This window comes from Hypomesus nipponensis, chromosome 6 (genome assembly GCF_054491055.1).
Source record: "Hypomesus nipponensis isolate SF chromosome 6, ASM5449105v1, whole genome shotgun sequence".
Taxonomy (NCBI): Eukaryota; Metazoa; Chordata; class Actinopteri; order Osmeriformes; family Osmeridae; genus Hypomesus; species Hypomesus nipponensis.
Window position 1 is genome coordinate 18,093,699 of NC_140366.1, and position 15,785 is coordinate 18,109,483.

Here is a 15,785-nt window from a genome sequence, read left to right on the forward strand (position 1 = left end):
AGGAGCAGAGATCAGGGGGAGATGAGGAGCAGAGATCAGGGGGACATGAGGAGCAGAGATCAGGGGGAGATGGGGAGCAGAGATCAGGGGGAGATGAGGAGCAGAGATCAGGGGGAGATGAGGAGCAGAGATCAGGGGGAGATGAGGAGCAGAGATCAGGGGGAGATGGGGAGCAGAGATCAGGGGGAGATGAGGAGCAGAGATCAGGAGGAGATGAGGAGCAGAGATCAGGGGGAGATGAGGAGCAGAGATCAGGGGGAGATGAGGAGCAGAGATCAGGGGGAGATGAGGAGCAGAGATCAGGAGGAGATGAGGAGCAGAGATCAGGGGGAGATGAGGAGCAGAGATCAGGGGGAGATGAGGAGCAGAGATCAGGGGGAGATGAGGAGCAGAGATCAGGGGGAGATGGGGAGCAGAGATCAGGGGGAGATGAGGAGCAGAGATCAGGAGGAGATGAGGAGCAGAGATCAGGGGGAGATGAGGAGCAGAGATCAGGGGGAGATGAGGAGCAGAGATCAGGGGGAGATGGGAAGCAGAGATCAGGGGGAGATGGGGAGCAGAGATCAGGGGGAGATGAGGAGCAGAGATCAGGGGGAGATGGGAAGCAGAGATCAGGGGGAGATGGGGACCAGAGATCAGGGGGAGATGAGGAGCAGAGATCAGGGGGAGATGAGGAGCAGAGATCAGGGGGAGATGGGGACCAGAGATCAGGGGGAGATGAGGAGCAGAGATCAGGGGGAGATGAGGAGCAGAGATCAGGGGGAGATGGGGACCAGAGATCAGGGGGAGATGGGAAGCAGAGATCAGGGGGAGATGGGGACCAGAGATCAGGGGGAGATGGGAAGCAGAGCTGGGCCGCCTTGTCTCTCCGAGCGAGCGACAGCGCTATCTACCTGTCAGTGTCCCCGTACACAACGTGAGCTCCCCATTTCTTGGTGTCGTTCACCATCTTGATGGCTCTCTCCACAGTCTCCCGGGCTTTGTGGACGATGCTGTCCCCGACCTGAGAAACACGCAGCATGACAACCCGGCAGAACCTTCACACTGAAAACCACCTTATGGAGATTTGGACTCATGACAAGTCTGGGTGGGATGTTTCCCTTTGCCAGACATCACCCTTGGTCCCAGATCCCTCACCTCCACCCCCCCAGGACCTCACCTCCACCCCCCAGGACCTCACCTCCACCCCCCCAGGTCCCCTCACCTCCACCCCCCCAGGACCTCATCACCACCCCCCTGGACCTCACCTCCACCCCCCCAGGTCCCCTCACCTCCACCCCCCCAGGACCTCATCACCACCCCCCTGGACCTCACCTCCACCCCCCCAAGTCTCCTCACCTCCACCCCCCCAGGACCTCATCACCACCCCCCTGGACCTCACCTCCACCCCCCCAGGTCCCCTCACCTCCACCCCCCCAGGACCTCATCACCACCCCCCTGGACCTCACCTCCACCCCCCCAAGTCTCCTCACCTCCACCCCCCCAGGACCTCACCTCCACCCCCCAGGTCTCCTCCCCTCCACTCCCCCAGGACCTCACCTCCACGCTGGGCATGCGTCCAGAGTAGCTGGCGGCGGTGTAGCCAAAGGTGACGTTGGCGATGAGCTTGAGCCCCAGCTGCCTGGCGTGCAGCAGCCTGAGCAGGGCCTTGTCCTGGCGGTGGGTCTTCATGGCCTGTTTCACCATGATCCGTGTGTTCAGGATCTCCTCCAGCATACTGGGCACCACCCCCTTACGCACCGACGGCTACACACAGCAAACACACACACACCCAACAAACAGACACACACAATGTAACATTTACTTCCAAATCAGGATTTGTAAGACGGCGACCGGGATTTGAAGTGAGGAGGCAGCTAGCGTGAGGATAGGCCGACAGGCGGCAGCTGCACCTTGACGAAGGCGATGCCGTTGGGGGACAGGGTGATGTCGTTGCGTAGCTGGTACAGCAGCTCACGAGGAACCCTCAGGGAGGTGCAGCCAAACTTAAACTCATCCGACCTGGAACAGCGACACCAGTGTTAGCCTCGCACCCACGTACCCAACAGACAGACAGTGTGTGTGTGAGAGACAGTGTGTGCAGAGACAATGTGTGTGTGAGACTGTGTGTGTGCAGAGACAATGTGTGTGTGAGACTGTGTGTATGAGAGATAGTGTGTGTGCAAGAGACAGTGTGTGTGTGTGTGTGTGTGGAGACAGTGTGTGTGTGTGGAAACAGCAGTCCTTACGTTTGCAGGCTCTCCACGTGGCCCAGGCAGGTGGAGTAGCAGTAGTTGTAGGCGATGACGATGGAGGGGTAGAGAGACTGGAAGTCCAGCACCACCACAGAGTTGCTGTAGAAGCGGGACTGGGGCTCCATCACCAGGGGGATGCACTGCGGCGCCCTCTGCTGGGCGCGCTGCTGCACGCTGGGCGTCACCGCAATGTAGTTCATGGGCTTGGCCAAGCGCAGCATCATGGACTCTACACGGTACTGCAGGGGAGGGGGGGGAAACAGAGAGAGAGGGGGGGGGGAGGGGGAGAGAGAGAGAGGGGGGGGGGGGAGGAGAGAGAGAGGGGGGGGGAGGAGAGAGAGGGGGGGGGGGAGGAGAGAGAGTGTTAAACTAGCTGATCAACTCTCTTGTTCTTGGTTCACTGATTTCTCCTGGATTCACTCCTGCTCCCTGACAACAGCACAACACGCCTACAGCATGGCAGAGGTCGACAGCACTAACAGCACTTCCCTGTCTTGGGTAACAAGATGCTAGCTGCAACATGCCCCAGCATTCCCGCGGTTCAGTCTCTGCTGTTGACCCCAGACACTAAGCTTTCTCTAAGTCACCACAGGGGGGAGGAAGAGGTGAAACAACATGATCAGACAGCCTCCACCAGCAGAACCTAGCCATGACCCCGAGCTGACCCCCAAGGTGACCCAGAACTGGGTTGGGGGGACTTTTACCCCCCTACTGTCTCCAGACCCTGGACATCTATTCAGCCTGACAAATAGACACAGTCATCTCTTATCAGCAGCAAACGCACACGAGAAAATACTAACGAGTATCCTAGTTCCTAGTATCCATGACTAGTACTGTTGATTAGTAAATGACCCTACACAGGAGTACACAGTAAGTACACAGGAAAGCCCATTTCTTCCCCAGTCCTGCACCCCTTGACTCCTGCCCCGTCCCCCTGAGGCCTGGGGGGTCCTGACCTGAGATCCTCTGGTCAGCACGTGGTAGAACTGGATCCCAAACACCCTGGCCAGCTCGCTGGTCCTGCCGATGATGTCCTGCTGCTGGAGGAGCTGCATGGTGCTGCACACACGGCTCATGTAGTGGTCCACCACCTTCCATCTGCAGGGAGCAAGGAATGAAGGGATGAAGGGATGCAGGGATGAAGGGATGAAGGAAGGCCTTTATTGTCATTGCACATAACAACACAATTCAATTGCATTTCTCCTGGTAATGACACATAGTATGACTAGACAATATAGTAAAACATGAATTCGGACAACAACAAAAAAGAGACCTAAGCAATATGAACACAGTAATAAATAAACAAGTACATAAATTATAATAATTGATGAGTGGCTAAAAGAAGACAAAGTCCATAAAGTGCGGTCCCTATGGGTCATGAGTTCAGGTGTTTTATGAGCACAGGTCCTGCTGTGTGGAAGGTGTGGAGGAGCACAGGTCCTGCTGTGTGGAAGGTGTGGAGGAGCACAGGTCCTGCTGTGTGGAAGGTGTGGAGGAGCACAGGTCCTGCTGTGTGGAAGGCCTCGCTGACGCAGAGCTCCTCGCACAGACCTCTACTGCTGCACCATGTGAGGGAAGTGAAGGGTGCAGGTTGGATGCCAGGTGTTTGTTTATAGGATGAAGACTCCTCTCACCTGTGCAGGTCAGTGATGTGGTCGAACCAATCAGACAGGGTTCTGGAGCTGTAGAGGGGGAAACGCTGGTGTAGCACATGAAAGGCCACGTTCTCGAAACTGTAGTTGTTCAACGTCGCCTGAGGAAACATGAGGAGAACACAGAACAATGACTTCTCCTGTTGGGCACCTGCCCCTGTGAAAAGACCCCATCCGTGAAGAGAAGGAAGAGAGGGCGTGGGTTTTCAAACACAGTGGTTTCCAACCCTGGTCTTCAGGACACCCCTGTCCTGCATGGTTTCAGATGTTTCACTACTCCAACACACCTGATTCAAATGAATGGTCATAAGCAGGGCTTCTGCAGAGCTAGATAACGACCCATTCATTTGAATCAGGTGTGTTGGAGCAGGGAATCATCTAAAACATGCAGGGCAGGGAGGCCCGAGGACCGGGATTGGGAACCCCTGATCTAAACCATGCAGGGCAGGGGTGCCCTGAGGACCAGGGTTGAAGAGCCCTGCTCTAACAGGTGGGCTGAGGAGACAGATACCTCGGTCTTCATGACCCTCCACAGGTTGAGGGTGATGCGTCCGATGATATGAATCTCTGACATGGTGTCAGCGCCGTACTCGTCCTTGTCTGCTGAGAAGCGGTTCTCCTTGGAGTCTCCTGAGGACACCACACCACCATGAGCTCATTATATCAAGCCGCCAGGCGTAGGCGACAGCAACGATTTACTCACAAATGCCCACCCAGCAGCCAATTACTCACACACACACACATTCTTGACCTCAATGTTATGGTTGGATACAGACTGGCACAGCAGGGTGAGGTTTCTGATTTAAAAAAAATGTAACTTTTCTGCTTTCAAACTTATTCTGTTACTCAATGTTAATTCAATAAAGCTCCTTCGCACTGTCAAGCACCATCACCCTCAATTATGTTTGCTAAATCCTAAAGACATAAGCAGCTGTGCGCTTGATAAACAGGAGCACTGTGCCTTCTGCTCACCTCACAACCTCAAAAAAAACAAAAACGAAAAAAGAGAAAGAATCTGAAGAAAAAAAGAAAAGAAAAAAAGAACTAAACCAAAACTGAAAACCCATCAGCCAGGTTTAGTGTCACTCTACCTGGGACCCGGGAGAGCTGTTGGCAGAGGTCCACACCCAGGGCCGAAGCTCGCTGGAGGAGGTATCCCCAGGAGCTCATCTGCACCTCATAGCCCAGCAGGATGTCTGGGTCGTACCTGTTGTGGAGGCAGAAGCTCCCTTCAGCATGGAGGTCAAGACAGCAAGGTTCTTCAATGGGGTCTCACTATGCTACAGGCCTAGACTAAGACCTTAGACCTTAACCCTAACTTTAATGTCCTTCAAGAAGAAATGTGTTCTACATCACAGAATATATAGACATACATTATAAACACATCAAAGGGACAAAACAACATTACAATTATCTTGATATTATCTAAAGCAGCTATTAAGGCTATCAAGACTGGTGTCTCACAAATGGAACAGAGTTAATGGGTTAAAATTGGATAACTGCATGTGAATTATGCTTGACTATATCACATCTGGGGAGTCATACAAATGTTGCCAATGTAAAAACCATGAATAGCACATTATCAGGTCAGTGTTTCACAATGAAGTCTTTGTAACACAGCAGACAGGAGTGCTAATCACTTGCTTCAGATGCATGGGGATCAAGGACATCTCCATAAAGAGACACGTACTTCCTGATTACAGTGACAACTTCCTGAAGCAGCTGTTTCTCATCCAAGGCATAGGTGACCTGCAGTCCTGAAACGCCCGATCTGACCAGTAGGGGCGCTGTTTCTCTGCGACCTGCGAGGGATCAGAAGGATAAAAAGATCGGTCATTCTCTCCAATCGAAGGGTGATGGATACATGAGCCCTGCTAACCCTTAAAAGGTCTGACGACGTAGCATTTGACCCTTCCTGAGACCTGACAGGAGGGAGAGAGACCTGACAGGAGGGAGAGAGCCCTGACCTGGAGGAGGAGCCTGGCAGTTCCTCTCCAACACTATGGCTCCAGTCAGCTGGGTCCTGTCTGAGTGAGGCAGTGGAGCGTCAGAGTTGAGGCAGTAGAATAAGGCACATATGGGGTCAAACTCCGGGTCGGGTTCCAGGTCCCGCCGGGTCCGCGCATGAAGCTCCATGCTCATCAGAGTCAGATGCTGAACCTGAAGAAGAAAAAAAAACGATCCTCATCTGTGGGTCTCCGTTGAGGTTTCAAGGGCCTCCCAGTACACTGTAGAGTGTGTGTGTGTGTGTGTGTGTGTGTTTGCAGACAGCACAGACAGTGTGGTATTGTGAACCAGAGGGGCTCCTCACCTCATGCAGGGCCTTAGCCTCCTGGAGATTCTGCATGCTGACTCTGAAACCGTACGAGTTGTTGATGCTCGGCCCTTCGATTTGAGAGTTATCCTTCCTTGGAACGTTCAAAGCACCAAATTGGTTCTGAGGAGCACAGGGAATCGAAAGGCTTTTTAACCAGGGTGGTAAAAAAAAAAAAAAAACTAACAACATCACAGTGAGAGGGCCGGCATTTATTACTCTGCTTTTCGGTATCAATATCCTAGAAATGATTTGTATTCTGGGGTTGTGCACAACATTCCTGGCCAGGGTACACTGGGTTTAAGGCAGCTGTCTGGTTAAGTTAAGAGCTGTGAACGAGCAGTTGAGGTATTCCCAGTGTGTTTTGGCTGACCTTCATCTGGGTGGTCAACAGCACCCGTCTCAAGGCGTCTGTGTCCCTGCCTCTCCTCTGCTGTTGTCTCTGGGACGAGCTCTCTGCGTCTGTGGAACAACAGATCAAACCCCCAAGTAACCATCAGAGAGGAAGCTGTGGTGGAACGATGCACACTGCAAGGACAAAACTATTGCGCACTGGGGACATTTCCTCATATTAAAACTAATTCAATAAATGACTGTGACAGATTCAAGTATCCCCCGCTTGCTTGATTAGCCAATTATGCAGCTTTTAATGGCGGCCCATAAAAATGTCACACTTTGAGGTAAGAAAGTTTTGTTTGAAAGAGGCTCGAGGCCTTCTGAGCGGATGCGTGCTATCGCTAATGTAATTAGCCACGGGCCTGGCGATAGATGGGAGGGAAGAGAACGATTCAAATTCAGCCGGTGATGGCTGCTAATAAACCTGGGAGGTGATGAAGAGCTGGCTTACCGTTCGTCACGGGGGTGCTGCAGACCGGCTGTGAACTGCTTCTGTATCTCTTCAGGACCGGGGTGCTGTGAAGCAGGCCGGGGCTGGTCCGTCCCCCCTCCCTGCTCAGGGGCAAGGGAGAGGGGCTGAGGAACTGCCTCTCCTCCCCCCTGTCAGGAGACAGAGGCTCCAGCCCAGGGCCCCTCCTCTCCCCCGAGGGGCTGGGCTGTTCCGTCTGTTGCCAGGGAGGCAGGCCAGGAGAGTCAGGGGAAACAGCTTGAGCGTGGCGCTGCTCCTCTCTAGGGTCCTGAAGAGCGAGGTCCTGAGCTTGAGCGTAGCGCTGCTCCTCTCTAGGGTCCTGAAGAGCGAGGTCCTGAGCTTGAGCGTGGCGCTGCTCCTCTCTAGGGTCCTGAAGAGCGAGGTCCTGAGCACCAGGGTCTTTCACAGGCTCGGACCCCATGGGGCAGTCCTGAGTCTCTGCCTCCCCGACAGGATACACGTGAAGGGACACGCCTCCCCTCTCGCTACGAGTCCTCGTGGGCCTCTCCCACCCTTCCTCCTTTCTCAGGTCCGGTTCACGGCGACCAGCCGCTTCGGTCCGGGTCGACGTCTCCTCTCCAGCCCCCTCCGTCCTCCTCCTCTCCCGGGCGCCTCTCATCCCCTTCTGCAGGTGTTCGTACTGCCTCCTGGCTTGAAGCCAGAGCTCCACTCGCTCTCGACTGGGCGCGCTCCTGCAGGGCAGAAGGATGACCTTCTGGTCTCCAGCTGAGGTGGACTGGCCAGGCTGGGCCACGCCTCCCTCAGCCGTCTCGAAGGCCTCAGCCCCGAATGCGTGTGAGGAGCCTGGGTGGGTCATGGCAGAGAAGGCCGTCTTCCAGAACTGCAGCCCCTCCTGGGACAGGTGCCCGTTAAACTCGGGGAGGTCCTTGGCCAGTCTTGTCTCCACCGTCAGCTTCCTTCCTCCTACCTCCCTACACAAGACAACCGTACGTATTGGATGGCAGGGGGCTTCACATGACATTGTACATTTAGTCATTTAGCAGACGCTCTTATCCAGAGCGACTTACAGTAAGTACAGGGACATTCCCCCCCCCCCCGAGGCAAGTAGGGTGAAAGACACAACGTCATTTTAGCACAACCGGGAATCGAACCAGCGACCTTCAGATTACAAGCCCGATTCCCTAACCGCTCAGCCACCTGACTCCTGACTGTGCCTCATTTACTAAAAATGAAATTGACTAAATGTATACTAAAACATAAGATGCTATTTCTCTGAGCCACATAGTAACAGTAGGAGGGTCTCCAGATGTCCCTTACAATGCCTGTCTTTGCTGCTATTGGGGCAGGATCTTTATAAATCATATGTTCAATATCTGAATCTTCCCCCAATCAAATAAATCAGGGATTTAATGGGATATTAATCCCAGTAATTCTATTGATAACCTGTAGTATACGTTCCCAATATTTACGTTTTCTGAAAGTCCACAACATATGAATAATTTACCAACCTCTATTTTACACAAATATATTGATATAAAAAATACATTTATATAAATACTTAAACACTAACGTATGCACTGGATCATGCCCCATAACATAATTCATGGTTTCATTCACATACACTGCATGGGTGTCAGTGTACGATCCTACCTGGGTTTCCCCGGGGCGTCTGAGGGGTCACTGCAGAAGGGCTCCTGGAAGGTAGCCTCAGACATCTCCAGGTCCTGGAGGGTGGAGAGGATCTCCTCCCGGCTTGGGGGCGACATGAGGGGCTTGAGTATGTTTGCTCCCACCCCTCCCCTGAGGGGCTGGCTGGCCCTGACCTGGGACAGAGAGCTGACGGATCGGGGGGAGCTACTGGGGGTGGTGGACGTGTCGTTCCCTTCCAGCCCGTCTCCGGTTGGAGAACCCTCGTGGTCCGCGAACGAGGCAGAGCTTAAAGGTAGAGGTAAGACAGGCTCGAAGGCAGAAAAGAGCAGCTCTTTTCTCTCACAGTGAAAGCCTTGAAAGTGGCTGAGGCCATGGACCTTCCCCAGAGAGGATCCCCACTCCCTGCTCCTCAGGATCCTCTCTGACTCCAGGAAAGAGAGATGATTGGATGCGGACTCCCCGTTTTCCGGCCTGTCAAAGAGATCGGGACTGAGAGGCCCCGCCCTGTGCCAATCAGAGCCTCTCTGAAGCTCCTCCCCTTGGCCAAACAGCCTATCAGGTCTCTTCTCAAACCCCAGCACCAAGGCAGGAACCGCCTCCTGAGTTACATCACTCAAAAACTTCTGAGGCAGGTTTTTGTCAGTCAGAACAAACTGGCTGCCCATGTACAGGCTGGAGAACTCTGTCTGCCCAATGGTGTTGATGTCAAAGTTGTAGTTGTGAGGGAGCTCCGGGGATAAACTGTCCTCTATGGAGTAGCAGCTGTCCAGACCTGGATCTGACAGAAACACAGGGCTATCATCAGACAGGCTGGGCTCCTGCTTCACTGGCAGTTCAGGTTGAGAGAACTTCCCCTTCCTGGTCCGGGGCTTCTTCTCCTTGGGAGTTGTAGTCCTAGGTGCCCTGGGTTTCCTGGGGGTGGTGGAGGGGGCTCGTCTGGATTTGGCCGGCTTGGCTGAAGGGTCTTGTGCTGTACCAGGAGGCGGTGTGGCGGTGGAGCCGGTCTCTGCGCCAACCTGCCGTGATGGTAGCTGCTGACCCTGTTGCCTCTTCTGCAGGAGTTTCTTCAGGACAGCTAGTCCCGACTGGCTCTCAGCCAGAGGTAGCCCCTCCCCATTCTTAGGACCTGTATCGGGGGAGTCGGGTTTGGAGAAGCCCTCACCGTCCCTATCCACGGGTCCAGGTAGGTACGTCACCTGAGTGGGTTTACCTTCCTCCACAGTGGCCTCGGCCTTCACAACAGAATGTTGGGAGCCAAATAGGGAGTTGACCTCAGCATTCTGGCCCAGGTCTGGCTGTGACCGGGGTCTGAAGGCATAGCTCTGACTGACCTCCATGATAGATGTCTCACAGTCCTCAGCCTTTGGCTCAATTGACTTGGACAAACTGTTTTGGGGGAGTCTAACGGTGCGGGATGGCTGCTGGAACGAAGGGAGGGTGTCCGAGGAGGACCCCGAGGGACGGATCTCATCGTCGGAGAAGAGAACCTGGGAACTGTCGCAGCTCTCGTTTGCCGAGGGGGTTTCACACCCCGCCGCCTGTTTCTTCTTCCTGGACCTCCTGGGTCTTATGCAAGCAGTGGAGACGGTGGCACCGTCACCTGCGCTGTTCGCTTCAACCGCTTCCGGCTCTTTCTTCTTCCTCCTGGGAGTCGCGCCACTGCCTTTCCTTCTCATGCTCTCGGTTTTAGCCTGTTCACCCTCTGGAAGCTTGTTAGTAGACTTGGACCTCCTTTTCGGGCTTGTGGCTAGATTTCGAAGGCGTCCCGTCCGACTTTGGTTTCGTGCACCTCGACCTAAGGACCGCGTGGGGGGTTCCTGACAGGTGGAACTGAGACACGGGTCGTTGAAGGGGTTAATGAGTTGATCCGAGGACATGGACTCCATGAAGGGGTCGCTGGGTGACCAACACCGGGGCGGGGTGGAGTCTGCAGGGCTGGGGGATCTCTCTGACAGGTATCCCAGCTCCACCATCACATCCTTGTACTCCGTGTCATGGTCATCCGCTAGCTCAAAGTAAAATGGCTTCGGAGGAGGAAGAGAGGGCCGAATTTGGGCTTTTGCGCCTTTAGTCCTTTTTAGCCTCTCACCCCGCCTGACTTTAACTTTCTGTGGGCTGCAGAAAGTTACGGGTTTCTTAGGGTCTGGGCACTCCTTAACTTTTCGCTTGGGCTGTTTTTTTGCTTTTGGCTCTTTGGGGGGGAACTTGACAGCCGAGGACTCTGGGACCACGGGCCAGAAGTTCTTGAGGGGGGCCAGTTTGTTGTACTGCTGAAGTCTATCAGAAGTCAACACCACCCTCTGTTCCTCGGCACTCACTTTGGCCATCTTAACCAGCATGTTCTTCTGACCTTTGAACCGGTTGATGATGATGTACTTGATGATGATCGGAGGCTCCTTTCGGGCCATCTTCCGCCGTTTCTGATACTTGAGTTCCTGGCCGTTGAGTACGTAGCTGTCCCTCAGGCCGTGTCGGAGGGACAGCGTGTGTTTATACTTGAAATCTCCTGAGTGTTCTCCGTCCTCACCATCGTAGCTCATCTTGCGTTTGGCCCTCAGGGTGTATTTACTGCCAGGCAGCCCTGAAACCTTAGTGCAAATCTTCACAGGTAGCGGGACTAATCTGTTAATCTCCACTGTGGCTTCAATGGGAACAGTAGGGACTGAGGCTGGTGAAGGTACCGGGGAAGGGACAAGTGGTTCTGGCAGTGGGTCTAAGGGTTTAGTCTCTGGTTTCTCTTCGGTATCCATATTCTCTTCAGGGAGGGACTTTCCTGGAACAGGCTTCTCTACTGGCTTCTCCTCTGCAACGGTCCTTTCTTCTGCGCCTGGCTTCTCACTGTCTGTGTTCATCGGACCAGCTGGCGTAACGACGCCGAATGCTGTGCATTCTCGGCTCTCCAAAGCTGGGTTCTCCGCGGCGTTCACCTTCGTCTTCAAGGTTGCAGATTTTCGCCTCCCAAGCCTGGACCGGCGCGGTTCTGCCAGCTCCGGCTTGCTGCAGGAATCCACCACCTTGCTCCCTGCCGCGGCCTTCTTGCTGGGCCTGGTGAGGCAGTTGGAGAGGATGACACTCGGGAAGAACTTGTAGTGAGCCTCCTGCTGGGCTACGATGGTCCTCTCGGTCTTGTTCTCCTGGTAGTCCTCATACCTGATCTTCAGCTCCCCCACGTCCCCCTCCTCGTCCCCCTGGCCTATCTCCCCTTCCTGGGGGTCCATCAGCTCCTCGTCCTCCATGGCACAGGGGGACGGGGTGATGTTCCTCAGGATGGGGCTTTTGCAACCGTTCTGACTCCGCTCCGGGTCCGCTTTGGATGGGCAGTTCCTGAGCTCCGAGTAGCACAGGGAGAAGCTGCGATGGTTCTGCAGGATGGACAGGCGGTTCTTCTCTACGTTCTTGATGCTGCCGTACTTCTTCCTGCTCTGGGTGATTTTGCCGTTGCCGAACGGAAAGCCGTCGAGGTCGGACTCGTCCAGAGCCATGGTCTTCTTCTCGTAGGTGTACAGGGGCCGCACCTCCATATTGTCCATGCAGGTCTGAGACACTTCGGCCTGGCTGACCAGGTTGCAGGGGATAGGGTGTTTGACTGGCTGGATGTAGGGAAGCTCTTTATTCACTTTAAACCCCGTGGAGCACTCGTTGGGGTCTTGACTGAGGGAGCTCTTGGAGAGAAAGTGTTTGTCTGCTGGTTCCTCTGTGTCCAGGGACAGGGCCTGCCTGTGCTCGGGGTGTTTACACTCCAGAAGGATCTTGGCTGAGGTGGGGGGCTCCATGTGGACTGTCTCCCCAGGAAAGGGTTTCCTCTTGCCCAGGAGCTTGTCGGTGACGGTCAGGGAGGTCCTGGAGCCTTTGTCTGTTAGTGAAGAGTCTGGGGGGAAAGAGGGAAGAGTTGAAAACGATGTCAATACCAATGATGGCACCAAAGCGGTAAACAAACATCTCATCTCTCCCATTCCAGGAAGAAGCTTGTGCCAACAGCGAGGCTAAACTACGCTTCGGGAGAATGACTCACCGCTGTTTTCATCAGCAGCCCCGTCCACTTGAGGGATGGACAGGTTGGTGAAGACAGAGTTGTTTCCACTCCACTCCATCTCCTCGTCTGAGGAGGCTGGCGGCTCGTCACTGAAGCTTTCATCCGCGTCCTTCACACTGCCTCTGTTGGTGGGGAGCGGGTGGCGGTGACAGAGATAGCGATTGAACAATGAGGCAGAACTTTAAACAATGCATGATCACGGCTCAGCGATTAACCTTCATCTACCTGCTGCAGGTCTGTGTTTCCTACATGTAGACTCAGTAGAGAGACAATGACGTTGGACAAATGAGAACATGTTTACTACACTCCAGGAAACACACAGATGAATGAGCAGTAAGAAGAAAACTAACACTGATGTGGTGACCTGGGTGGTGGTTGACAACAGGTGAACAGAAACTCAAAACAAACCTTGCTCTAGATGGCTGTTCCGGAAGGTCGCAGTCCCATCTTTGTGACATCACCATACTCAGTTCCGCCTCCTCCCTGTCCAGTTCAGGCTCCGCCTCCTCCTCGTCGCTGTTGTAGTGACAGGCTCCTCCTCCCTGCAGCTGTGATTGTGAGTTCTGCCTCATGGGCGTCGCCCTGTACCCATCATCCTCCAGGCCCGCCAGCAGGTCAACCATTGCATGGTCTTGGCTGCTGTCTAGAGCACAAACACACAGACTGCTGTGATGTAGTGAACCGTACGTCACCTTTACATTTCACAGACTGTATAGATAATTACATCAAAGAACAAGATTGATTTTTTAAAGGGCTTGGTTGAGCCAGATTGATAAAAAATTGTGAATTTGTATAGTAAGAATGCTGAGAGTGGTGGTTCTGCATGACATGTCTTGGTTACCTAGAATGGGCGAGTGCGTAGACCTCTGGGAGAGAGGGAGGAAGGTCTGACTGCTCTCCAACAGGCTGAGGATGGCTTCCTCGTCCACTATCGCATCCTCTGAGCTTCTATTACTGCACCTCACGGAGTCTGGAGGGCAGCGGAACATTGGAGCCAGGGCACACAGCAAACAACAAGTCGGTGTGTACTGTATGCTTGTGTGTGTGTGTGTGTGTGTGTAAGTACTGTATGTGTGTGTGTGTGTGTGCGCATGTTAGGGCACCGCTGTCCCTGGCATTTCAAATGGTCCTGTGAGACAATTGCAGTCTGAGCTGGCTGATTAGGCTAATGTAGTCCCCAGCAGCGTGTTACACTTAATATTCAGACTCGGTAGGAGTGGCGGGTGGGGGGGGATTACAACGGATGTCAGTATCACTGTGTGCCTTTGTCTGCCTGATACAGAGCTGAAACTGGAGGAAGCCTGCCAGGGCTGGAGTGCCCCTCACCTGTCTGGGAGCCCTGGTGGACCTCCACCTGGTTGGCAGGGGTGCAGCGCAGCCCCTCTGGTGTGGGGGTGTCCGGGTGCAGCGACAGGTCGGCGGAGAAAGACTCCTGTTCCTCCGGGTCATCAGCAGGTCCTGGCTGAGTCCTGGATAAAGAGGCAGGAAACAGCAGCCCCACGTGAGCCTCGTGGTAGCTGGGATGCATGCGATTGCCAGGGTTATCATCAGACATAGACAGGGCCCCTGTGAGTGCCAGGGTTATCATTGGGGTCATAGACAGGGCCCCTGCGACTGCAAGGGTTATCACCAGTCATAGACAGGGCTCCTGTGATTGCTAGGGTTATCATCTGAGTCATAGACAGGGCTCCTGTGATTGCCAGGGTTATCATTGGAGTCATGGACAGGGCCCCTGCGATTACCAGGGTTATCATCAGTCATAGACGGGGCCCCTGTGATTGCTGTGGTTATCATCAGTCATAGACGGGGCCCCTGTGATTGCTGTGGTTATCATCAGTCATAGACAAGATACATGTGAACCGGCGCTGAAGCAACCATGTTTCATGTAACCAAGTGTCCTGTACTGTCTTTATCAGGAGATTCAGTCTGCCTGCTTGTGTGTATGGGTAGGCATACATGAAGTGTGTGTGTGTGTGTGTGTGTGTACACTGTATATAGTAAACACATGTGTTTGTTTATATATGTGTGTGTGTGGCCTGGAGTGAGTGCCTTAATTGGTGTGTCTGTGTGCCGTGGAGTGTGTGTGTGCTTGCGAGTGTGTGTGTGGCGTGCAATTAGTGTGTGTTGTGTAGTACGTGTGTGTGTGTGTGTGTGTGGGCAGATGGGGGTATGAATGGTAAACTGGCAGCCAGCCAGCCAGTCTTGGTCTCTCTCCAAATGCCTCTCTGCTACAGGCTGCCTATCAGCCTATCAGCCTCACACATCCACACGGCCCTGCATCGCCTAGCAACCCCTAAATATTGCAATATCCACTTGCTGGCTGCACGGGTGCAGGGAGCCGGGGTGGAGGGAGCTAGGGCTTCATCTCAGGCACCAGGCTTATTCTTATTCAAAGAGAACGTCTTATTCGCGGGGAGCGGCTCCAGAGACGAGCCTTGCACGCTCGTCTCCTTTCGTGTTAATTAGTCTCGTTGCTAATGACTTTAGTGACTACAGCAGGGGGCTCAGCAGGTGCCAGGAGATTCCTGCAGCAATTAACACATTTTACCACAGACTCCGCCCCCCCTCCACTGGCTCTACACGGTTACTGTGTTGTACAGTAGCAATCACTGGGACACAGCATGAGGCTTGTGTGTGTGTGTGGGGTGTGTGTGAGTGTGTGCAAAGCTGAGACAGAGAAAGTGCATCTGAAAGAGAGAGAGAGTGTACAGTGTGTGTGTGTGTTAGTCAGCGTGAGTACGTTCTTGTTATGAGCGAGAGACAAGCCCGTTTGTGAGCCAGACAGAGTAGTAAGAGCCATGTTTGTGTGGCACAGCCAAACCCCTGTCACGTGAGGAGACGGCTTCCTTTGCCAAGACCAAACCACTCCCCCTCCACTCCCACTCCCCCATGCTTCCCCCCCCCTCTCCCCCTCTCACTCTCCCCCCCGCTCTCCCCTGGCCCTGCTATGTTCTGCTGTTTATGATAGCTCTGTCTCTGCTTTCCTCCCTGCTTACTGCTGCTTTGCTATCAGGCTCTGTGAATAGGAGCCATCTGGGTCTGATGTAACGGCATACACCGAGCCAACTGTACTTTA

The 15,785-nt window shown here is 54.0% G+C and overlaps 1 protein-coding gene across 2 annotated transcripts in view; it reads right to left on the reverse strand.

Annotated features, from left to right (window-relative positions):
* rev3l (REV3 like, DNA directed polymerase zeta catalytic subunit) overlaps positions 1-15,785 on the reverse strand; it is a 42,172-nt gene that overhangs the window by 3,749 nt on the left and 22,638 nt on the right. Inside the window, exons 9-26 of one of the 2 annotated variants that reach the window (XM_084699645.1) lie at positions 14,036-14,178; positions 13,551-13,679; positions 13,118-13,352; positions 12,689-12,831; positions 8,677-12,544; positions 7,048-7,997; positions 6,574-6,662; positions 6,198-6,323; positions 5,854-6,046; positions 5,577-5,688; positions 4,978-5,093; positions 4,398-4,516; positions 3,869-3,987; positions 3,191-3,332; positions 2,229-2,473; positions 1,893-2,001; positions 1,540-1,746; positions 894-1,003 (exon numbers count right to left, since the gene is read on the reverse strand). In XM_084699645.1, coding sequence (XP_084555771.1) covers positions 894-1,003; positions 1,540-1,746; positions 1,893-2,001; positions 2,229-2,473; positions 3,191-3,332; positions 3,869-3,987; positions 4,398-4,516; positions 4,978-5,093; positions 5,577-5,688; positions 5,854-6,046; positions 6,198-6,323; positions 6,574-6,662; positions 7,048-7,997; positions 8,677-12,544; positions 12,689-12,831; positions 13,118-13,352; positions 13,551-13,679; positions 14,036-14,178 — 7,155 coding nt within the window. Of the gene's footprint in view, positions 1-893; positions 1,004-1,539; positions 1,747-1,892; positions 2,002-2,228; positions 2,474-3,190; positions 3,333-3,868; positions 3,988-4,397; positions 4,517-4,977; positions 5,094-5,576; positions 5,689-5,853; positions 6,047-6,197; positions 6,324-6,573; positions 6,663-7,047; positions 7,998-8,676; positions 12,545-12,688; positions 12,832-12,934; positions 13,019-13,117; positions 13,353-13,550; positions 13,680-14,035; positions 14,179-15,785 lie in introns of those variants that run through there. The other variant, XM_084699644.1, reaches the window with a different exon arrangement.